At 41.1% G+C, this 25,633-nt stretch overlaps 1 protein-coding gene and 1 non-coding gene across 9 annotated transcripts in view; both read right to left on the reverse strand.

Moving 5' to 3' along the window:
• NPNT (nephronectin) overlaps positions 1-25,633 on the reverse strand; it is a 97,809-nt gene that overhangs the window by 7,987 nt on the left and 64,189 nt on the right. For 6 of the 8 annotated variants that reach the window (XM_010848245.1, XM_010848244.1, XM_010848249.1 and 3 more), the window contains 4 exons: positions 20,770-20,856; positions 20,097-20,195; positions 13,094-13,350; positions 9,651-11,708 (listed from right to left, as the gene is read on the reverse strand). In XM_010848245.1, coding sequence (XP_010846547.1) covers positions 11,598-11,708; positions 13,094-13,350; positions 20,097-20,195; positions 20,770-20,856 — 554 coding nt within the window. In that variant the 3' untranslated portion in view covers positions 9,651-11,597. Of the gene's footprint in view, positions 1-8,900; positions 11,709-13,093; positions 13,351-20,096; positions 20,196-20,769; positions 20,857-25,633 lie in introns of those variants that run through there. The other 2 variants (XM_010848248.1, XM_010848251.1) reach the window with 2 other exon arrangements.
• Positions 24,966-25,037, reverse strand: TRNAC-GCA. The gene has a single exon. It is a non-coding gene; the product is annotated as a tRNA-Cys (tRNA).

Here is a 25,633-nt window from a genome sequence, read left to right on the forward strand (position 1 = left end):
ACGTTCACTCAGACTCACGTCCATCGAGTAGGTGATGCCATCCAGCCATCTCATCCTCTGTCGTCCCCTTCTCCTCCTGCCCTCAATCCCTCCCAGTATTAGGGTCTTTTTCAGTGAGTCAACTCTTCGCATGAGGTGGCCAAAGTACTGGAGTTTCAGCTTTAGCATCAGTCCTTCCAATGAATACCCAGGACTGATCTTTAGAATGAACTGGTTGGATCTCCTTGCAGTCCAAGGGACTCTCAAGAGTCTTCTCCAACACCACAGTTCAAAAGCATCAATTCTTCGGCATTCAGCCTTCTTCACAGTCCAACTCTCACATCCATACATGACCACTGGAAAAACCATAGCCTTGACTAGATGGACCTTTGTTGGCAAAGTAATGCCTCTGCTTTTTAATATGCTATCTAGGTTGGTCATAACTTTCCTTCCAAGGAGTAAGCGTCTTTTCAATTTCATGGCTGCAATCACCATCTGCAGTGATTTTGGAGCCCTAAAAAATAAAGTCTGACACTGTTTCCACTGTTTCCCTATCTATTTCCCATGAAGTGATGGGACCAGATGCCGTGATCTTGGTTTTCTGAATGTTGAGCTTTAAGCCAACTTTTTCACTCTCCTCTTTCACTTTCATCAAGAGGCTTTTTAGTTCCTCTTCACTTTCTGCCGTAAGGGTGGTGTCATCTGCACATCTGAGGTTGTTGATATTTCTCCCGGCAATCTTGATTCCAGCTTGTGCTTCTTCCAGCCTAGGAAGGTGGAGTCAGACTAATCAGAGGGATCAGGAGAAGTAGGTGCCTCTGGAGAAGTAAGGGTTCTGTCAGAAGAAGGAGGAGCTGGGTTTTCCCTCTGAGAGACAGGAGAGCTTAGAAGAGAATCATATAAAATGTCAGGAGAGTCTTCTGGTCCTCCAGGCTTTAAATTATAAGAATTGTATCAGGCAGGATTTTGGTAAAGGACCACAAAAGCCTGAATATAGGGACTCTCACTCCACTTTCCCATCCTGCAACAATAGAGATACAATTGCAGGGTGATATTATACATTAGAGACCCATTTTTTAGGCCATTTTTCTCCATCCTCCAACTTACACAAAGGCCAGGCACAGCTACAATAGAATTTAAGTTTTTCCTTTTTTAGCCCTTCAGTTAAAAAAAAAATTCCAATTCTTTTCTCCCCCCTCCAACCAGGCTTATTAAACATAACAAAATTCTGTATACAAGGTGACCTAAACCTGATGCTTCAAAACATGGTACTTTCTTTATCTAGTATTTGGTAAGTATTGATAGTATTCAATCCACAGAATGTCAAAAAGCAGTTTACTCTAAAATTAATAGAAAAGTACCCAGTGCATATTACATGAATGGCCTAATTACTGGAACTCTAATAGTTCTAGAAGATAATTAAGTATGACTGAGTCCCTGTGACAGGATGCTGGAGAACCACTATGAGTCATCAAGAGGCCATTTTGTGCACGGCCAGTGTGATGCTGTCGTGCTTCTAACATCCCCATTATCTAATTCTAGACATACCACAGGAATATCAGTGGGGTCTGAGGTTAGCTTAGCTGCTTGCCAGGCTAAAACAGATATCACCCCAGCATGCTCATCTGACAGGGTTCTGAGGCAGCCCAGATTGAGCCATTGTGAATCCGTGCCTAGCGCTCCAACAATGGATGGATTCTTCATCGTGTCCTCCAAGTACTGCTCTAAGGTAGCTCCATCCCACTGTGCATTGCCTTTCTTCATCACTGGTGTCAGGTCAGAAATTCTGATTCTCACGTACACGCTGTATATAAGTATGTACAGAGGCGTTTCTTCTGGCTCAGAGGGGGCTCCTCCCATGTTGAGTAACCTACACCTGAGAACAAGAGAGCACTCCTAGAATGGAATCCAGTGTCTCAGAAACATTTACCAGGAAGCTGTAACCTGGATATCAGGGCGTCCCCCAAATTCCCTTCAAATCTGATGGGGTTTCAAGCATCCTCTACTCTCCCAGTGATTTCTGACCAGACATCTCTGGCCCTCCTTTTGACATTGCGCAAGTTGCCTCCCACAGCATACCCAGAGGAGGACTTTGGAATTAGAGCAGACTGGTTGTCAGGACTTTCCTTAGGAGGTATTCCTTGTCTAGAGAGCTTATGTCCTATAAGTCTTCCTACACTGGGATGTGGGCTTCCCAGGTAGGGTAAAGAACCTGCCTGCCAATGCAGAAGATATAAAAGACATGGCTTTGATCCCTGGGTCAGGAAGATCCCCTGGAGAAGAGCATGGTAACCCACTCCAGTATTTTTGCCTGGAGAATCCCATGGACAGAGGAGCCTGGCAGATTTTGGTCCATGGAGTCTATAGAATCGGACACAACTGAACGACTTAGCACCCACTCATGCATGCCCACTGGGGTGTACTCCTTGTGACTGAGCATCCACAGAGTTTGTAATTTAGGCTTCTGGGTAGTGGTCAGCCTGATAAACCATAGCAGTGTGTTGGCTGCCAAGGCCTGGGGTGAAGGGAGTCCAGTGGATGCAAAGAGGAACCCTTGGAGAAATTGGAGCTGGGCACTATGGAAGATGGGCTTCCCTGGTGGATCAGATGTTAAAGAGTCTGCCTGCAATGTGGGAGACCTGGGTTTGATCCCTGAGTTGCGAAGATCCCCTGGAGGAGGGCATGGCAACCCACTGCACTATTCTTGCCTGGAGAATCCCCATGGACAGAGGAGCCTGGCGGGCTACAGTCCATGAGGTTACAAAGAGTCAGACATGACTGAGTGACTAAGTGCAGCACCCAGCAGTGTGGAAGATGGCACAGGGTCTACGGCTTGAGGGCTGAGAGAGAAATTGTCATAGTAAATTTCTGAGGATTGAGTGAAACGAGAGACTAGACAGCAGGAAAACCCCAAATCCTTTGCCCTATCTGCCTGGCAGCTAAGATAGAATGGAATCTGTTTGACACAGACAGTACCGGGTATGACAGTGGGGCTGCAGTTTAGGAATGACATCCTAAACTCCTTCCCTAAAAGGGCTAGGAGATAAAATGTGGAAAGAGACCTGCTTGTATGAGTCAAGTGGGAAAGAAAAGAATAATGGAGGGTTCCAGATGGGACAGTGAAAGAATGAGAGTGAGACCGCTTGGGTTCAGAAATCATGTTTCCACCATGTTCCACAGGACAGCGTTAGCTGTCCATCAACCATTATTTGAATCTGCAAGGCCTGGGGATTCCCTTGCCAGCCACAGTGTTGCTGGCGGGGCCATAATGCTGTGAGCAGACAGATTACACCTAGCATCATCTTGAAAAGAAAGCAAAGGGGAGAGCAAGAGAAAGAAAGCAAGAAGTAAGTTAGGGGCCTCAAGCCGCAGCCATGTGAAGCCTGCAGTTTACCGTGATTTTCTGAATTCCTAGTTTTCGGCGCCAGTTTTACTTCTTCCTTTCCAATACATTTTATTTTTTGTTGTCATCTAATTGCATTAACTAGATCATCCAGTAAAATTTTGAATAAATGATTGTCTTATTTTGAACCACTTTTCCCTTCTTTGCATAAATCCTTGACTTTCTGGCATAAATCCCGTCATGATATAGAATCTTTGGAATGTGCTTTTGGATTCAGCTTGCTAGTATTTTGTTGAAGATATTTGTACTTATAAAGGATACTGATCTATACAGTTGACACTTGAACAATGTAGGGATTAATGGCACTCACCCCCTGGGGAGATTGAAAATCTGAGCATCACTTCATAGTTGACCCTCCCACTATAAAGTGGTTCTGTATCCATGGATTTAACCAAACTGAGGGCATGTAGTACCGTGGTATTTATTGGGAAAAAAAATCCACGTATAAGTAGACCCCAATAGTTCAAACCCAAGTTGTTTGAGTCAACTGTATTTTCTTTTCTTGTTATATCTTTATCTAGTTTTGTATCAGTAATGCTGGCTTCATAGAATGAGTTAGGAACTGTCCCTCATCCTCTATTTCTTGGTAGAGTTTGAAAAGAATTGATGTTAATTCTTTAAATTTTGGTAGAATTTACTAGTGAAGACATTTAGGTGGTCCTGGAGTTTTCTTTGTTGGGTGGTTTTGATTACTGCTCCAGTCTCTTTGGACTTCCTTGGTGGCTCAGACGGTAAAACGTCTGACTACAATGCAGGAGACCCAGGTTCAATCCCTGGGTCGGGAAGATCCCCTGGAGAAGGAAATGGCACACCACTCCAGTGTTCTTGCCTGGAAAATCCCACGGACAGAGAAGCCTGGTGGGCTACAGTCCATGGAGTTGCAAAGAAACAGAAAAGACTGAGCGACTTCACTTTCACTTTCATTACTTGTAATAAGCCTATTGAGATTTTGTTTTCTTGAGGGTTCTTTTGTTTGTTTGTTTCCAATTTGTAGGAATTTGTTCTTTTCATTTAGAATATCTAACTCATTAACTGTTAACTAACTCGTTAACTAACTGGCATATAATTGTTCGTAACAGTCTCTTATAATCATTTTTATTTTTGTCAGGTTAGTAGTAACAACTCCAGTTTCATTCCTGATTTTAGTTATTTAGAGCTTTTTTTGGTTGTTAGTCTAGTTAACGGTTTCTAATTTTTGTTGATCCTTTCAAAGAACAAATTTTTACTTTGATTGATTCTCTGGGTTTTCTCTCTTTCATTTTCATTCATATATATTTTCTTCCTCCTGCTGTTTTTAAGTTTAGTTTGCATCTTTTTTGGCTGGCTCAGCAGTAAAGAATCTGCTTGTCAATACAGGAGACATGGGTCCAATCCCTAGGTAAGGAAGATTCCTTGGAGAAAGAAATGGCAACCCACTCTGGTATTCTTGTCTGGGAAATCCCTTGGACAGAGAAGCCTGGCAGGCTACAGTCCATGGGGTCGCAAAAGAGTTGGACATGACTTAGCAACTAAACAACATCAACATGGATTTTAGATCTTTTCACCATTTACTGCGTTCACTGCAGTACCTGAGCACTGCCTTCGTTGCATCCCTTGTTCATAGAAGACTTAATATTGTTAAGATGGTGGTAATCTCTGAAATTGGAGAAGGCAATGGCACCCCACTCCAGTACTCTTGCCTGGAAAATCCCATGGATGGAGGAGCCTGGTGGGCTGCAGTCCATGGGGTCGCTGAGGGTCAGACACGACTGAGCGACTTCCCTTTCATTTTTCACTTTCATGCACTGGAGAAGGAAATGGCAACCCACTCCAGTGTTCTTGCCTGGAGAATCCCAGGGACGGGGGAGCCTGGTGGGCTGCCGTCTATGGGGTCACACAGAGTCGGACACGACTGAAATGACTTAGCAACCTCTGAAATATTCTATATATGGATATTCTATATGGATAGATAGGGTGGGTATTCTATATATGGAAAGTGTATCCTCCTCCATATAGAATTTACGAATACTTAGTTTTGTTGTTGGTTAGTACTAATTCTTAAATACTCCATTTACTTCATTGCTTTGGTGAAGCTCTTTGGGCATTTTCTTTCAGTTGTGAAGTTTTTGATTATTAGCTCATTCCATTTACTTGAAATGTCTGTTCAAGTTTCTATTTGTTCTTGATGCAGTTTCAATAGTTTTTGTCTAAGACCCTATGTCATCTGGGTTCATTGACATAAGTTGTTCATAGTATTCCTTTAAAATCCTTTGTATTTCTATAAGGTCAGTGATGATGTCCCCTCTTTTATTCCTGATTTTGTTCATTTAAGTCTTTTTTTTTCTTTTTCACTCTATCTAAATGTGCATAAATTTTAATTCACCTTTTCAAAGAACCAACTTTTAGTTTCATTGATTTTCTATATTGTTTTTCTTTTTTTTCTGCTCTAATTTTTATTTTCCTTCTTGCTTACTGTGATTTAATTTGTTCTTCCTAGTTTTACAAGGTTCTTTTTTAATATAGGCATTTATGAATATAAACTTCCCTCTAAACAAGGGTTTAGTTTATCCCATAAATTTTGGAATATTTTCATTAATCTCAAAATATTTCTTAATTTCCTTGTGATTTCTTCTTTTAGCCATTGTTTAGAAGCATATTGCTTAGTTTCCACATATTTTGAATTTGTCATATTTTCCTTTGTTACTGATTTCTGATTTCATCCACTGTGGTAGAAGGACCTATTTTGTATAATTTCAAGCCTTTTACATTTAAGATAGTGTCTTATGGCCTAATTCATGTCTGTCGACATCTCTATGCATTTGAAGTAAACATATACTCTTGTGTTTAGTGGAGTGTTCTATAGATATTTGGGCTTCCCACATGGTGCTAGTGGTGAAGAACCCACCTGCCAGTGAAGGAGAGTAAGAGATATGGATTCGATCCCTGGTTTGGGAAGATCCCCTGAAGGAATGGATGGCAACCCACTCCAGTATTCTTGTCTGGAGAATTCCATGGACAGAGGAAGTGGGAGGGCTACAGTCCATAGTGTTGCACAGAAGTCAGACACAACTGAAGTGCATGCGTGCATGCTGGTTGGTTTATAGAACTTTTCAACATTTCTATATCCTTTTGATCTCAAGTCTAGTTGTTTATCCTTACTTAAGCTTTATCTTTCTTTTCCTTAAATTGGAAAATCTCAACTGACCAATCTTCAAATTGACTGATTATTTATTCTACCAGCTCAATTCTGCTGTTGAGTATTTTGATCATTTTTTTTCATTTTAGTGATTGTGCTATGATATCCACATTTTTAAAATAATATTTACCTCACTTCAGTCACTCAGTCATGTCCTACTCTTTGTGACCCCATGAATCACACATGCCAGGCCTCCCTGTCCATCACCAACTCCCGCAGTTTACCCAAACTCATGTCCATCGAGTTGGTGATGCCATCCAGCCATCTCATCCTCTGTCGTCCCCTTCTCCTCCTGCCCCAATGTTTCTCTACTTAATTGATATTCTCTATTTGTTGAGGCTCAGAAGTTTCTTGAAGGAAAGAATACACTGGAACTAAGTGAATATTTGTAAATATACATCTTGCTATCATGGTCCTTTATACCATCCAACAATGAATATTAACAGAGATGAAGGCCCTAGCCACCCCACCCCCCACCCAGTGTATTATCAGTAAGGGCTTGTAATCCAAATTTGATTCCAACACCAGGAACATGAGCATCACCTGGGAGCTGGTTAGAGATGTAAAATCTCAAGCCCCGCTCCAGATTCCCAAATCAAGCTGAATTTTTAACAAGATTGGGCTTCCCTGGTAGCTCAGCTGCTAAAGAATCTGCCTGCAATGTGGGAGACCTGGGTTTGACCCCTGGAGAAGGGAAAGGTTACCCACTCTTGTATTCTGGCCTGGAGAATTCCATGGACTGTATAATCCATGGGGTTGCAAAGAGTGGACATGACTGAGCGACTTTCACTTTCACCTCCCACACACACGTGCATTAGAGCTTGAAAAGCAGTGAGCCAAAGGTCCTAGAACCCATCACATTTTCAGAGCCTTCAAGGTATACCAGTATTTACAACAGCAACTTTGCATTTATTTGTATGACTCTGATAAATGTCCATCTTCCTCTCTAGTTTCAAACTCCACAAAGGGGGTTGTACCTCAGAGCCAGGCACATAGTGAGTGCTGTAAAATCTGTCAAATAAATCAGTGACTCTGAGATCTTATAACTCATTTGCTTCTTCCAACTTCAAACACTTTAGGAAGAGGTTTTATTTCTAAAATATTTGGAAAACTTCAGTTTTCTCAGATCTCCTAGAAATGATTAGGAAGGATCTCTGAGATAAGGAAAAAACTGAGATAAGGAAGCTGAAGTTTTTTATTATCTTTTGCTTAAAGTATATATTTATACAAAATTTGAGCTTCCTAGCCACTAAGGGTTCTCTGAGTCCTGGAAAGGAAGAAGCTAGTAACATATTCTCTATAATAATTCTGTAGGACTAATTGTCAATCTTTAGATTTGTCTATCAGGAAAGATTAGAATAGGAGTAAAATGTCACTAACCAAATCAACACGTTTTTTTAAAAAGGCTCATAATTCATATATATATACTTATTTATATCTTTATACTCCTTTACATAAAAAGATTTAAGACAAATGTTTAGAAGTAAATGAGACATGAGAAAACATAACTAAAGCAATTTGCTGAGGTATGACATGTTATAGTGATTTTCCGATCTTTCTCAGAAAGCATAATAATGTGGTAATATCTTTCAACTAGAAAATTATTCACAACCTGAAAGTTGAGAGTTATATTTCATTCATTGGCAATTTTTAGGACTTCAAGCCTGGGAGGCAGCATCTCAAGTAATCCCGAGAGAACTGCTCCAAGAAAGCAAGGGAAGGAGCCAGGTTATATAGAAGTCTTGCATTAAAGGGCAGGTAGTCTGAACATCAAGATTATTGTTAATTAAAGAAAACTAGATATCTCAAGGAATTTCTCACTTTTTTTGGTATGGGAAGATGCAAGAGTCTGGGCTCAGTGAAATCATTTCTTTGATATGCAACTCAGCTCCCTGGGGCTTCGATCCCTGGGTTGGGAAGATCCCCTGGAGAAGGCAAAGGATACCCACTCCAGTATTCTGGCCTGGAGAATTCCATGAACTGTATGGTCCATGTGATCGCAAAGAGTCAGACATGACTGAGCAACTTTCCACTTCACTTCACTTCCCTGGGGCTAGTATCCTGTGTTTTCACATCCTGAGTTTCCTCAGGGCTCACCATAGGGAGTGGCTGCAGGCTAATGGCTGCTAGATGGTAGGTATTCTTTCCTTTCTCAGCTCTGTTTCTCAGGGCTCACCAGCTCAGGTTGGAGGGCTGCAATCGCTGATGACTGCGACATCCTCTGTTTACTGATAATGGCAATATTTTATCATCTTTGTTCCCAATATTCCTGGTATTAAAGTGGTTCTACTATAGATGGCTTCTGTGAAAACTCAAACTACCTTGATAATTCTTCCAGGTAAAAAAAAAAAAAGAAACTCAAAGAGACGATTGGTATTATTAACAGTGTTTTTATTTACAAATTATTTTTATTTGGCTGTTTGGAAAACCACTAACATTTTTCACTTTTAGAAAACATTAAATAATAAACAAGATGTTATACAGTACTTTGGATAACTTCTTCGATCAGTGTAGTGCAATGTACTATTGGCACCTAAAAGTCAAATTTTCTATTTTCCCCTTTCATCTCCCGTTGTGCAGTTATATGACCAAAAAGGAAATGAATCATTAAAAATGGATCTAAAGCTGTATTTCCTGGCCCCTAACTCAAAGGCTTACTGATTTATATTCCCCCTCCAGTCCTGCCTCCACCAAGTTAAATGATGAAAGATTCTACAGTCCTATTGTTCCAAAAACAATACCATTTTGTGGGGCCTGGAGATTCCAATTGATGAGAGAAACTCCTGCTATTAGGTGAAGGAAAGGTCCTGGCAGTGGTGTTGGGCATGGCACTCTTTTTCAGTAGCCAGGTTAAGTTGTCACACACACTGCAGGGAGATTGCACCAGATAAAAATCTCTCTCAAGCTATGTTCTTAGCTATAGTCTCTCTAAAAATTTGAAATATCATCCATTAAGCAAGTGAAAGGGTTATAACTTTACTAAGAAAAAAAATACACACCACCACATTAGGCTGTCACTGAGATACTAAAATATCTGCCCATCATACTCTTTTGGAATAAATAGATTTTACATTTTTTCCCATTTTTTTTTGGGGGGGGGTTTGTTTTTGTAACACTTCTAGGCTTGCCATAAACAGAGAGACCTTTTCATGAGCTCAGTACTGTGGCTTTCCCCCTTTTGATTCCTCTCTATTCGGAGGCCAAGAGGGAAATTCCTCAGTTAGACCTTAGCTTAAGTCCATGTTACTTAGGCCTGGAAATTTTCATTACATAGTAATACAATCAAGGTATCTTTGGAGAGATTCTGTAATCTGTTACTCTACCTTGAGGTAAGAACACTTTTAACCATCTTAAATTAATAGAAAAGAATGTTATCAAATTTTTGTAAAGTCTCAAAAAAATTCACACTTTTTTTAAAAACAAAAGATTCTAATTTAACAATTGTCCCTGCCAGGAAACGCTCCCTCACACTCCAGTCTAAGCCTGTTTCCTCTTGTTCTATTCTTAGTGCATGTGGAGAACAGCTGGTCACCATCCTCTCTGTACCAACCCTTTATATACTTGAAAACCAGCAATGGTTTGCCCCTCAGTCTTCTCTTCTCCATGCTGAATAATCCCAGTTCCTTTAACTTTTCATCATAGATCTTTTTTTCCAACCCTTTAATCATCTTTGTGATTCCTGGCAAAAACAGCAGAAAATATTTTGATTACTTAATCAGAAACGAAAGCCTCAGGAATAAGTTGCCTTTTAAAAGTTCGGTATGTATATTTTTAAACCTACAAGTAAACTTTGCAGGGAGGAAATGTAGTCGGGGCTCATTGATCTTAGAATTCCAATCTTGTCCTGTGGCCCTAGTGTGTGTTTGAAACCCATTCCAGCACATCCAGCGCCTCAAAGCATGAGATTTGCCTCCTATCCTTTCCTGACACAACAGCACATAGGTCATGATCTAGATCTGCCTAAATTTATACTGGTTTAAAATTAGTATGAAAATCTATTCAACGGAGCTTCCCCCATGCTTCCAAACACCCTGCTTCCACAAACAGAACCTTTTCTTCAAAACAACCTGAACTTTCATAAAGCTTCTTACAGATTACCAGAAAGAGCCTTGATGTTACGGTAAAAGCTGTTGGTTTTCAAGCGTAACCTGAGACAGTGAGGGTTTTATATGTTAACCTCAGTTTCCTGTCTATTACTGAATGGTCTATTGTCCTTTGTAGTGATCAAACTCGATGCCATTAAATTCACCTCCTATGACCACAGCCTGACACCTCTTCCAATTTTCTCTTGCTGCCAATATAAGGTCATGGAACTGGATGCCATTCCACTGCGTATTTTTTAACTCAAGAGATCACAAGCTGCCTTTCCCTTGCAACTAGAGTCTGTAACGATTAGGAACACGTAACTACTTATTACCAATAACACATTTACACAAAACACAATACTACTAACGAGGGATTATGTGCCCACTTTACATAATTGTCTTTAGAAGAAAAATACAGTTAACAAGAATAAATGCATCTTCATATGTTATACACCCTTCTTTTACAAAGAGAATGGCAGTGAAAGAGTTCAGGAACTATCCATACCGAGTGGAGAGCAGAAACCAAATTTCACAAGCACACTGTACAACACATCTTAGGGGAAGTCACTACTACTTGTGGTACAACACTGAACAGATAACAGAATGGCCATTTGCACAGATTTCTTCTGAAACCTTCTCCCATAATTTGCTACAAGAAACACCTTGCAACCAGGATGAAGGATGGTATAGGTCACACACGCTGAAGGCCTTCTTAAGAGTCTCAGCATGAAAGGTTAACACCCAAAAATGACTTTGGACACATCTACAGATGCCCTCCTGTATTTCAAGGAGGGTGTCACTGTTCGTTGGGATTGCACAACAAAAGCAGGCCAGCGGGATGTAGGTCACCAACCAGACTTTCCTGACCCACTCTTTTCCTAGGCCTGATAAGAGGGAGGAGAGGACAGGAGGTGAAGGCTGGAAAAAGAGGAGGGAGCAACACGGGGGTTCATTGCTACTTCTGGAGTTGCTCACGTTCTTCAGAGCAGTGGCCTTTTTTCAAGCTCACATCATCCAATCCAATCTCCCCAGTGTGACCATGCCTTTTTTCACCTTTGAAGATGACCTAGAGAGAGAACGCACACACGGGTCAAGCCTCCTCTGCTCCTGTCCAATGTCTGCTCATTTACCAAAATAAAGGCAACCTTTCCCCAAAACTAAATAGTAAGCTTAACAGAAGGAAAGACTAGAACAGAGTTGCCAGTGTCACCGATGCTTGCCTTTTGGTAGGAATTTAAGTCATCAGTCGACTGTTCACCAGATCACCTTACCCAGAATCAGTTCTTCTTTGAAAAGTCATTCTAAACAATAGACTAGTTACATTTAGGAATGATTATGAAGCGGAGACTTTGTCAAAGATTACCAAGGTCAGAAGAAAAGAGTGGGATGGAATATAATGGTGTAGAAATTAGGAGCCAAAGATCTGAAAGATCACAATCATGCAGCCTATCTTAGATGTTTTCCAAGTTTTGTTGCTTAAAATGGAGCAGAACCAAACACCCTGATGCAATCACAGCCTTGGTCACTTATGTAAAGACCATTTTATCTTGCATTTTATCTTCTGTAGAGTATCCTTGCTCCTTTTAAAACAGAAATCTATGTTAGGGTGTGAAACAACTTACTGTTTTTTATCTCCAAACAATGTAAATATTGAGAGAAAATTTCAGAAAAATAGTAAAACAAAATCCAATTCTCTGATAAAAGCTGTCTTCAAGGACTCCATCCTTTCTTTTTAAAGCAGTTTCTAGAAACTATACATCTAGTTATAGATGCAGAATCCCCTAATAATTTTTATAAGTATCGCCATAAAGACGACACATTTCCCAAATACATTCACTATTTCAGTGGGGTGTTATAGATCTTTTATTGCCACCTATAACTTGATTACTTCAGATAAAATTTATATATTCCATCGAAGCTTTCCCCACATCCTGTCCTGAATAGAATAATACTTTCCAAACATATTGTTCTGGTTCCCACCCAAGGCTGCTTGACTATGATCTCTGAGCCAAAGAGGGGGAAAAAAAGACTTTAAAGAAACATTTAAAAAATAACCCACTTTAGGGTAGCTCATGGTGCTCATAGTTTGAAGTACAAGGAGTTTGAGTAAAAGGAAAAGCAGGTTAAGTCCACCACAACCCCCACCTTTTGAAGTTTTTGTTAACTTTTGTTAACTTTTGCAACTCCTAGTTTTTTTTTTTTTTCCATTAAAAGTAGGGGCTGTTCACCAGGGTCAGGGGAGAGGTGGTGATCAGAGGTGGCCGTGAAGAACATGTATGAAGGAGCACGGGGTTAAAGAAAGAAGCAAGAGGCAGGGTCACCGCGCCTGGAAAATGCAACAGCCTCCTGCCTGAATTCAGGAAGAGAGGAGGAGGCTTCCACTGCAGACCCCCGAGTTCTCCTCTGAAAGGAAAACCTCCCCGGTTCTGCGTCCCTGGTGGGTCTACTTACGCTCTTGATGTCGGCCCCTCGCAGGGTGATGTGCGTTTGCCTCCAGCCATGGCCACCATTTCTTCCCCACAGGGCTGCTCCGTGGGCACCGTGTTTTCTCACTAACACCTGGAGCGTGCCGGAGTGCAGCCCCGTCACCTTGTGCCTGAATGACAGGCACAGGTCCCCTGCATGCAGGAGGTGGCCGAGGGGGAGCAGCAGGCGGGCGGCCCTTCCCAGCGGGCCTTTGGCTGCTGAGACTGTCAGATACTGTCCACCTGCAGGGGAAGAGCAGGGCCGTGTGTGCGCATGCGCTCAGGTGTCTGCTGGCACCAGGGCGGGGACTGGCGCTTCACTTCTGTCCTGGTAAGCCTCAGGCTGTGCCAGTCATTTGTAAATAATTGCAGACTTTTGAAGGAGGAAGACAGGACTTATCTCTATGACTGTCTTAAATTCTGTGGTTTTCTATTAACAGAGAACCTTTGCTCATGAGGGGCACAGATTATGCCAAGAATGCCTGCAATAGTAATCTTAATGCTATAAATATTTCCAGTTGAATATGATCAGACACACACAGGCAAACACACACTCACCACCTCTTGATCCGCATACATCTACTGCCTGCCTGGTGTGGTGGTTGCCTTAAGTTGCCAGGGAGAATTTCCTAGGTGGATTTTCTACTTCCCGGCAGTAGAGCCGATGGTGATTTAAAGGGACACTAGATCTGATTATTCTCGCTTCTCCCCACTTAAAAAAAAAAAAAATCTCTCAAGGGAGAAGGATCATTTACAAATGAGTTCACTGTGGTTCTCATACCTGACCTCAAGAAGCAGCAGAAATGTTCTGGGAACCTGCCACCCTTCCCAGAGCATCAGTATTACTTGGAGGCAAATAGTTTAAAACATGTTTATATGAAAACAAATCCATAACAATGCAATTAATATATACAATTTCTATTATGTATACATGAATACAAAATGTTAATAAAATCTTTCCCTTTGGAAAGGTCACTTTGATGATCTTGGATCCTCAAGGCTACAGCTTTTGCTTCCCCCTATTGTTAGAGGAACTGCAATTAAGGGGGAAAGATTTGAGCAGCAGTGATGTGGGAGGGGGTGCTGCTTCTCAGGATAGGGAAAGCTGCAAGTCATATTTTGAAACTCAGTCCGTGTACAAATGACATTCCCCTCAGGCTGTTTTATTGCAACCAACTGAAAAACACACTGATGTCTCAACACTGACTTGTCCATAGGAAGAATGTGGCTGCAATGCTAAACATGTGTATCTGTTTTGGTAGAAACACCACTTACATTTCATTGGAGATGATTTCTTAACACAAACTGCACAAGACATGACAAGGTTTGGGATGTTATTCTGCAAGTGACTTCTCCTCTACCAAGTCCCCTCTGGGCCTTTAAAGACCCAAAGAGGTGACCTGGGTGTACCTGTGCAAGTGCTCCATGAGGAGCATCTCATTCAGCCTGCTAACAAGCCTTGAGGTGAACACCTCTTAGCTTCTGCATCTGCAGACAAGCCTGAGGTTTTGAGAGGTGAAGTCACCCAAGGTGTCATCCAGCCACTGTGTAGCTGAGTAACAGTTTGAGTTCAAAACTGCTTGAATACCTGTTCAGCATGGGAATCACGTATCTCCACAATTCCCTCCTCCAGGAGACTATGAACTCTTTGTTGTAACCAACTTCTCCCCTAAACCCCGTTGCATTCCTAATACATGGTAGGTGTTTAATGCCATTTGTTGAATTAATGATGTTCCAAGAATACAGCAAAAAACAACAGAGAAATAAGTCCCTGAGTCATGTACTTGACTCACCAAAACAAACACAATTTTTTGTACTCCTTCCACCTCTCTCTTCCTCAAATGAATCCAAACAATATTTTGAGCCAAAATATTTAGATGGATTTAGAATGTCTCCCTGTTAGTCAGCTTTTTGAATCATCACAGGTATTTTGGTCAAGACAAAGATATAAGGTTATTACAGTTAATCTGTAATATTTAAGAAAACAAGGATTATCTTAAGTCCCTGTGGAATGGATACTATCACCATACCAGATACTGCCTGCAAACAAGACAAGCTAACAAAAACCAAGGAATCCTATGAAGAGTCAAATAATCCTTTTATATAGATACTTCAAATTCTATAAATGAGGTTACAATTGCTCTCCCCGTATAGGGCTACTTTGTGGCCACTAGGAATTTTTTATTTTGTTTTGTTTTTTAACCACAAAGAATTTTTTCCCTTTTTAATAAATGGAGCTATTACAACTTTAGAATGGTAAGGGAAAAGTGATTGAGCATTCCAAACAAACTACCCTATTAAATATTTTCACTTCTGATTACAAAATACTGGTTTAAATATAAAATTACATTTATTTTCATGGATTCAATTTAAAGCATCACAGTATCTAAAGTTGGTTTTGGTCAATAATAGATGCCAGATATACAGGTGATAAAATTTTAATTTCAAAGAGATAGGAAATGATATCTGGACAAGGTTACTTACTACAGCATTGTCTGAACTATCCAAAGGCTGGAAACAACTGAAACGTCCCTCAGTGGATGGCTGTTTAAATACGTTTAAGGAGTAATGGAGTAACCACCATTAACAAGAGTGAGGGTGCCCTGTATGTGCTGATACAGAACAATCTTCAGCAGCAACAGCTAATACTATTTTAATGGTAACTCTGGGCCGGGGACTGCCTTAAATGCTTTACATATGTTTAGCAGACACTACTGAAGTAACTTAACTTGCTCAAGATCAAAGCTAGTAAGTGGTGGTGCCAGGTTACAGCCCAGGCTTCCTGGCTTCAAAGTCCACACTCATGTTAACTCTTAAGATAACACCGTTAAGTGGAAGAAGCAAGGTACCGAAGAGGGGGCTGTTGTGTGGAAAAATCTCTCTCTGGAAAGGTAACCAAGAAACTGGCTGCATCTGGCAGCCAGGGTTAGGAGGGAGCTTTTCTTTTCCTGTTTTCAAAATAATGTATTTCAAAATAATGTTTCTTAATGCTACAGTAGACATACTTGTACATACATGCTAGCATATAATTTTATATTTAAATGAATTCCCTGTAGCTCTCAGTAGCAGGCTGAGTCAGTTGCCCTTAACTCTTGATTCCCAGAGATTAGGGTTCCAGGAAAAGGGTCCCAAGTTTAGTCTTGACGCTACAGGAAAAGGACATGTATTCAGGGTCACAGCAACAAGTCTATAGCACAACATCACATCTGTCAGGAGCACACACTCCCTAGAGGATGGATTAATTTCACTAAGTCACAATTAAGTTCAAGACTGAATGTGATAACAAAATCTAATCAGCACGAGGAAAGCAGCTAATAAATGCACTTATTTTGCAGCTGTTTCTCAAAATTGCAAGTTTGTTTAATTAAGGTTTGTCTTAGAGATATTAGTATCTAAGAATATTTGCAAATCTGGATCTTGCATAAGAAATACACAACATAAAAATCAGTCATAACTGCAGAAATCCAAACATATGTTCCCTTACAAATGGTATAATCTAGATAGAAAGAAGCAAAAAGCAAACAGTTTGGTAATTAGAATAATCACACAAAAGTGATTGATTAAATTGCTTATAGTCTTTTTCTGGCCTTAAGCATGTGATATACACACAACCTCACCTGGACTTCCTAGAAGAAAAGTAGGCTCAGAAAGTAAGCTTCAGTAGTGTTTATCATCTGAGTGTGTTAGAATCTGTATATGGTCAGAATTTCCCAATATGTGCTAAAAAACAAAACAAAACAAAACAAAAAAACCCATCTGCAGTTATGCCCTGACATATAAGCTGTATCATCTTTGGTCTTCTAACCACCTCTTCCAACTCTGTCATCTTTGGACTTCCCATCCATTTTCCAAGATAGAACTCTGCTCTCTGATTTCCGTGGATGACCTGGGATGTTCCCTTCTGGTTCAGAGGCTCCCAGGGCTCGAATCCAACCCTTGTCCAATTCTCAAAACAACACCTTGTCATGTGTTGCCCAGTCCAAGGTCCCCACTGACAGCCCCCTGATCTCTCTTTAGACAGCTCTGACTATGGGAAAGTTCTGATAGTGAGCAAAGGTCAGCCCCCCTGTAAGTTTCTACCTACGGATTCAAGTTCTTATCCCCTTGCGGTCACAGAACAACGGAGATAGATGTTGCCGGTCATGTATTTGAAAAGCTGCCCTGTTCCATTATTTCTACTCCAGACTAAACATTCTGGGTTCCTGGGTTTCTTACCTGTTTTTCTATAAGCTTTGAGATATCTTTCTATCAAGGTCATACTCTTCTGAGTCACCGACAATTACCTCTTTTCTCTGACTGGTAAGAACCAAAGTGTATTTTGCATTCTAGAAAAAAATACCTATTTCTATGCAAATGACCCAACTTTCTGGCAGCAGTGACACAGGGTTCACTCACATTGATTTTATCCATTAAAACTCTAAGTCTTTCACACTTACTGCTAAGTCACATCCTTGCACTCCCACAGTTGTGTGGGTGGTTCAAGAGCTACACTATGTATTCATCCCCAGGAGATGCCGCCTCTTAAGTGTGGCCCACTGGTCTAATCTTTGGAGGGTGTTTGTGTCAGCACACACAGTTGCTTTCTCCCATGGCTTTAAGTTATCCACAGATTGGTTAGTACGCCTTCAACATCCAGTTCATCCAAGCTGTTGGCAGAAACCTGGAGCAACCCCAGAAAAGGGGCCAGAGCCAATGAGCAGGAGCTGTCTAATTACCCAGGCAGCCACCATTCCTTTCCACTTGTTCTGTATTATCACAGCCAAAGGACCGTTTCAGACCTTTTTCTGTCTACCATTCTAACTGCCAATCCTCTTTTCATTTTCCTCTTGGAGGGCAAGTGGATTTGGTGGGGGTGCAGGGGTCGGGGGTGGAGGGGGGGGGTTGGTCACAGCAAATTTAAATATTTACATATGTGATGAATAATAAAAACTATTGAAAAGTACTAAATTGGTTCTAAAAGACAGTATTTAAATTCTAAAAAGTCAAACATTTCACATGGGCTGTTTACAGACAAGTGCAATGAATTCTGAGTTGAGTGTGAATTACTCTCCCCAGTGTACCTTACTTAGAACAGTTATTCATTACGCTTATGAGCATTATTCACCATTTTTTCACATCAGGTTGCTAAAGATCCTTCCTTCTATAGCACACTACTCCAGATCAGTGGTCACTCAAATCTCCAGGCCTGAGACTTGCTAATCATATCATGTACACAATCCCAGGACAGGGAGGCCAGGCTGGATGGGGCCAACCTCAGTAATGCTGCAGGGGTTGTGGGCACTGAACTGCTGAGGTGGCTGCATAGGCAGGATAGAGAGGCCTGGATGGGAAGTCTGTTCTGTAGCTCTGTAGCCTTAGGAAACTGATGTAACCCCTGGGCCTTTGTGAAATAAAAACATTACTTCCACAGGGTAGATAAGAGGATTAAATAAAACTGAGATGATGAATGAGTCAGGACTATAGTACATATCAAATAAATGTTGATTTCTCCCTTATTCACAGTTATCTATGACATTAATAATAATGTCATCAGTCTCAGAGCTAACCTTAAGTGAGAATGAGAGAGAATGTACTGGTATGTGTGTATGTGAGGTTAAAAATTATTTTATAGTTAAATCTAAAAATCCCTCTGAATTTATTGCGTACTTATTTTTTAAGTGAAACAGTTAGTCGTTCAGTCGTGTCTGACTCTTTGTGACCCCATGGATTATAGCCTGCTAGGCGCCTCTGTCCATGGAATTCCCCAGGCAGGAACACTGAAGTGGGTTGCCATTCCCCTCTCCAGGCAATCTTCCCAATCCAGGGACTGAATCCAGGTGTCTAACATTGCAGGCAGATTCTTTACCATCTGAACCACCAGGGAATTTTTTAAAAGCTTACCTCAAATTTCATTTTTTAAATATCTCTAACATTTCAGTCTTAGGGGATCTAATGAATATATTTTGGCCCCCAATCTTTAGTAACTTGCTACTCAAAATGTACATGAGGGATGAACCTGAAAAGTATCCCCAGGAAGTATGAGAAATGCATGAAAACCTACATTTTAACAAGGTCTCCGGCTGATTTGGTGCATACTGACCACTAAGAAGAGCTGGTTTTAATAGAGCATATCCTCAAGCTAACCTTTACATGTTCTGTGCTCTATCTCTATAGCTGGGATAGTATTGAGGAACTAGGCTTTTAAAGCAAGTAACTTTTTTTTATTCTTTTTTTCATGATTTTCATCTTTCATTCCCTAGTCTAGAATCGGGAGTGTAAAAAGGAAAAAAAAGAACCCAAACTTCTCACCCTTCCGTTAAGTTTGACTCACCCATAAAAGACTAACTACTAAAGGGAGGAGGGGAAAACCAACAATAATATGTAGCTTTGTTTCCTGAAGCAAGATGACAAAACATGTTGTAATTTCTGAAACTTTAGATTTGTAGGACATGTGTAATTTAAAAGTCTTAATTTTCCGAGTGTCTATATTTACATCTACCTTTCCAATAACATTCACTTGTAGAAAAAGTGGTGGTAATTTATAACAAATTTGTCCAATATCCAAATTAGACTGAAAATTAGATTGTGAGAGAGATCTACAACTTCACAGAAATTTCCACTGTTTCCTTCTACTATTTCTTAAAGAAAGACATAATCAAGAAAACAACCAGGGACTATATGATGGCTGCTGTACCATATTATTTTTATCCTTGGGCAGGGGGCACTACACATAACTTTATATGTTAGAATGAGTCTACATGTTTTATATTTACACCAAGCTGTTTTGAGAGAAATTAGCTGGCCTTTTAATAAATTGCTTGTCTACTTATAATTCTAATTGCTAGCTAACAAATTCAGTTCACCTAAAAAAATGGAAGATGAATGCTGGACACACGTTCTTTTCTACTGAGTAAACAGAGAGCTGTGTCGCAGCATCCTTGAGTAGCGGAACTGGGTCCTCAGATAGGACCCAGCTGAAATGTGTACTAGAGTTAGACGAATGGTTTTACCTGCTGGATCCCTCACTGGTTCCCAGTGCACGTCACTGTCTTTTTCCCGGATCCATCCACAAAGCCCATGGTCAAAATTACAACTGTGTATCAGAACACCTGCAAGGAAATTACCAGAAAGATGAGTAGACCACAAACCCAAGGGCTAACAACAACAAAAGTCTTGAGAACTAGGAGTATCTGTCCAAGTGTTCTCTCCTGTCCACATTTAAATATCCCACCAGAAGGTCTGTCCATGAGATCAAAAGGAAATCACATGAATCCTTTCTCAGCACAATGGTGCATCAGTGCTCAGCTGTAAAAATAGAACACACCATTGCTGCCAAATTATGACCTTGTTACATCATCACTTATAAAATATGACTTCCTCCTCAGCTTAATGCTGCTTCAATATTTTTTAAAAGAAGATAATGACGATTCACTGTTTTGCTCAACTGATCTAACTACAGGGGAAACCAAGTGGTAAAAAAAGAAGAAAAAAGTACCATTTTCTCAGATGTGACCAAACAATCTACAATTTAAAAGCTGTTTTACTTAAAGCTGATTCATGTTGTTGTAAAGCAGAAACTAACACAACATTGTAAAGCAATTATCCTCCAATTAAAAAATGTTATTCTAATGAAATAGAGGGGAATAGTGTCATTATAACAGTACTAAGAATATAGGGATCTACCTGGATCATCCTTTGCTTCATCATCTGCACTGACTCCTCTTTCAATTTCAAATATTTCAAACAAGTCATTTGAAGGCTGCCGTGGAACTGCAAGAGAGATGCATTTTGTTCAGTTTTAATGAGGCATTGACAAAGAGGCATTACCTTTAACAATGGGGGAAAGACGTAGGTATTACACTCATCTGGAAACTCCAAAATATTTCATCACAGTTCACATGAGGATTCATGAAGTTTGTTCTGGAGAGATAACATTTTTCTGGGTACAGTTTTAATAAATGGGTTTCAAAGCTTCTAAAATTCAACATACATTAAAAAGTATCTGGAAAATACATTTTAAAACAGCTACCAATTTCTAGCAAAATATCTCTATGAAATTCTAAAATTTGTCTATGAAAGATACATTATGGACTCTAAGGCTGTTTTAATGGGCGGTGGGGATGCCTGTAATTGCAGCGAACGGTTTAACTTTCTAACCAAAGCATGAACTCGTCTCCAGTGAACTCCGCATCTGCGATAGGCTTCAGGGCTTAAGCAGGATCCCTGGCTCCTTTTAGATCAAATCCAAACCCCTTAGCACAGAGTTCACAATCCACCCCCTAAAACACACAGTACTGCCCGAACATGCTGTCCTGTTCACCTCTCTGACCCCCTGCCCAGCCCGGGATGCTCTTCTTCCTGCTAATTAACCAATCTAACCTCCCCTCTCTGTTACAAAAAAAAAGTTTTTTTAGTCGCTCAGGCATGTCTGACTCTTTGCGATCCCATGGACTGTAGCCTGCCTGGCTCCTCTGTCCACGGGATTCTCCAGGCAAGATCTCTGTTCAAAGCTCAGCATAAATACCACTGGCCGGGTGAAAACTCTAATGTTCTGAGTGAATTCAACTCTTCCCCACTGTACTCGGAAGGTTCATATTTACATGCTGCTATTCCACTCTTTCCTAAAGAACTGCAGTCATTTACACACATGTGCGTCTCTCCCTCTGCTGGCTTCTGAAGTCCTGGAGGGCATCAATCATGTCTTATTCATGTGGCATTTCCAGGGCTGAAACAAGTGACAGGCATTCAATAAGTGTTTATTGAGTGAATGGGAAGATCTTGTCAGAAGCCCATGTACACTTTAAAAATGGATTCATATCCATTTATTTACTTCTTCAATGTACATCTAACTGCCACACGTATGTCAAGCCCTGGGGGAGGTCCTGAGGAGACAGACTGCACAAGAGCAAGAAGGATCTGGCCCCCTCGGAGCCTGCATTCTAATGGGAGAGGCAAATTTTAAATGTAGAATTTAGGACACTACAACTCCAAATTCTAATGAAAACTAGCATGGAAAAGCACCAGATGATGTCAGGGAGAGTAGCTGGGCTGGGAGTGGAGAGTGTGAGAGAATGCTGGTGGTAGTGGAGGGGATTCTTGGCCCAAGACCAAGGAATCCTCCCTTTTCTTTGCCAGAACTTAAATTAATTAGCTCTATTTTTATAAGGCAGGGAGGAAAGATGTAGAACACCATGGAACAGACATCAGTCAAAAAAGTTCTTTTTCAATAATGTTCCAATGATTTTTAGCAATAATTTTTAAAATTAAGTAACAAACCCATAATACTTGCCCTGATTTTTTTAGCTTACTACTTTTGAAGTTTTTCTTTTCTATTTTTTTTTGTGGAAGTCTAAACACTGAAGCCCCTTCCTCAGCTCCACCCCTCCGCCCCCCACTCACATACACCCATCTGAAATACAGCATCAGATGGGTGGAAGAAGAAAGGCTAGTTAATGGACAAGATCTCGGGACAAACTGATCACAAGCGCCCTTGGGGAGGCCACTTTTACACCCAAATGACTGACAGCAAAGTCGTCCAATTCCAGCTTTCCTTTCCTCATCTGAGGTTCTGAGAGGCAGTCCGCCTCTTACGACTAGAAATATTACAGGGTTGTAGGCACACATGTTTCATTTCTCATGACATAGAGAGTTTTTTTTAAAAAAAACCAAATCCATAAAACAATTACTTTTTTGTTCCCTTCTCTTGTTATAGAATATACAAATCATCTCTGGACTGGAATAGCTCAAATTTGACACTACCATATTTTAAGGGCATTATGCTGGGAGGGATTGGGGGCAGGAGGAGAAGGGGACAACAGAGGATGAGATGGCTGGATGGCATCACTGACTCGATGGACGTGAGTCTGAGTGAACTCCAGGAATTGGTGATGGACAGGGAGGCCTGGTGTGCTGTGATTCATGGGGTTGCAAAGAGTCAGACACGACTGAGCGACTGAATTGAACTGAACTGATGAAGGTTTATCAGCCCCCGTTTCTCTAAATGAAGGACGTCAAATGATAAGGAGAGTCTTGGTGCAGAGGGAAGGACAGGACAAAGGCTTCCTGGCACAAGGGCCTGTTTTACCAAGGAGGTCCTCTCTGAGCAACCACTGATCAGTCTGAGAGGGAAAGAAGGTGGAACCTTCCAAGCTAAAAGCCAAGTGCTGGAGACGGGGAAGAGCGAGTATTTAAGGCAGTGAGTATGAAGAAGGTGCTTGGAAATATGAGAGAAGGGTATTCACAGTGTCTGGAGGATGCTCAGAAATGAAGAAAGTGGGAGGGATGGAGGTTAAAAGTAAGGGATGAGACCACACGTTTGGAAAACAGCCACTCAGAGAATTAGTCATCTAACAACTTGTCAAGTGCCAGATGGTTCATTAGTATTTTAGGCACTTCGTTTCCAAGAACCATTTAATTTAGCAGTGGATGGTCATGCCCACCTTCATTGCAGTTCACCGGGAAGTATGCCAAGGAATTTAGACCTAAGATGCTCAGCAGCTATTAGTTCTTACAATTGTGTGTGCTGCAGTCTGTGGCTCTGCTAAATTATTCAACGAGTCCTCCTTCCTTACACACACCAGTATGGACTGAAGTGTCCCACTGAAGTGTCAAGAGAAGGTTCACTACCCACCCCCTGGTATATTTTACAGTTTATATAAAACTTTAAATGAAATGATTTCCACTATGTACAAGAAAAACAAATGAACAAAGAAAAAAACAGACTAGAAAAAAGTGATGAGATATACACTCCCATGCTTCACACTTACATGGTCAATTAATATATGACCAAGGAACCAAGAGTCTACAGTGTGGAAAGAACAGTTTCCTCAATAAAAAATGTTGGGAAAACTGCATGGCCACATGCAAAAAAAAAAAAAAAGTGAAACTGGATCATTATCACACACACAAAATGACAGAATGGGTTAAAGACTCCCCGGGGAACAGGGGGCTGACCAGAAGACAGATGCATGAACATCTCTGAGAGGAGCTGCTTACACTGTGACCTGCAGGATGAGTTACTGTGAGCTGGTGCCCTAGAGACTGATCAGGTATGAATGTGAACATCATTCCAGGGGCAGAGCTCACGAGGGTGCTGGAGGCGGTGGTGGAGAGGGGAAGTAGGGAGGACTCCAAATAAAGCGAGAGGTGCAGGCAGATCCTGCAGGGCCTTTTACAGCACTGTGAAGACTGTGGACTTCATTCTGGTTGAAACTGAAATCTCGAAGATTGTAACAGAGGAGTGCCAAGATCAGGTACAGCATTCTGGCTGGAGCGTAGAGGATGAACAGGGGGGAGTGGCTGTCAAAGGGCAGTTAGGACCACAATTAACACCAACCAAAGAATGTTTTCATATACTATTTAGATAATTTCCTAAAACCTTTTCTTCCATTAGTCAATGTTTCATCCACCAAAACCTACTTCTTATAATCTTATGAACTAAAATAAAGAGAAGGAACAGGTACTGAAGCAAGCGAACAGACGGATAAAATGTGGTTGGATGGGGCTCAGGGGCCCAGGATGTTCCCGATGGCTGGGGGACACAGGAGCCCTGAAGCCTGGGAGAAGAACTGGCCACACAGATAAGCAAAAAACCTCTCAAAAGGAACTCTGCCCTGGGATGTTCTATTAAGTATATTTTCCTCAGGGATAATGGTATTAATATATAACCTGTTTTCATAAATGAGGTTTCCCCAAGAGTCAACTGAATATTTTTACCAAAAAACATTAAAAGTAAGCACAGTGACATATATACTCTACTTTGTATAAGTGTTAGTTGCCTAGTCGTGTCTGACTCTTTGTGACCCATCCGGCTCCTCTGTCCTTGGAATTCTCCAGGCAAGAATACTGGAGTGGATTGCCACTTCCTCCTCCAGGGGATCTTCCCAACCCAGGGACTGAACCTGGGTCTCCTGCATTGCAGGCAGACGCTTTACCAACTGAGCCACCAGGGAAGCCCCTAAAGCCTATGTATAAAATAGACAACTACTGAGAACCCGCTACACAGCACAGGGAACTCTGCTCAATTTCCCGTGGTTACCTAAACGGGAAAGAAACCCAGGAAAGAGATTCATGTACACAGATAACTGATTCACTGTGCTGTAGCAGAAACTAATGCAACACTGTAAAGCAAGTCAACTCCAATTGAAAAAAAGGTAAGCCCAGTGAAGGAAATGTAAATATTATCCCGCACACCTACTACCAGACTTCTTTCAAAGAGTAACTACTATAGCAGAATGTAAGCACAATTTATTAAAGGTAGGTTTACAAATTCTGTTTCTGTTCCAGGGTGGCTCCCATGACATTACCCAGGCCAGTTTTGGCATTTGTTGCAGGACTAGAAGATTAAAGATAACACTGTCTTAAATTCTTTCTATACTTAGCGGTTTAGTTCATCTGGAGAAAATGGTACATATGTAACTTCCCTAATATTCTGAAGGCTCTTTCTTGTGGCAGAAGTGGGCATGAATGACAAGGGTTTTAAGAGACTATCTCTCACCTCTCTCTGCTCCCCTCCTCCTTTCTCCCCTCCCCTCCTCTCCCCCTGCCC

Source organism: Bison bison, unplaced genomic scaffold, assembly GCF_000754665.1.
Source record: "Bison bison bison isolate TAMUID 2011002044 unplaced genomic scaffold, Bison_UMD1.0 scf7180017864263, whole genome shotgun sequence".
Classification (NCBI taxonomy): domain Eukaryota; kingdom Metazoa; phylum Chordata; class Mammalia; order Artiodactyla; family Bovidae; genus Bison; species Bison bison.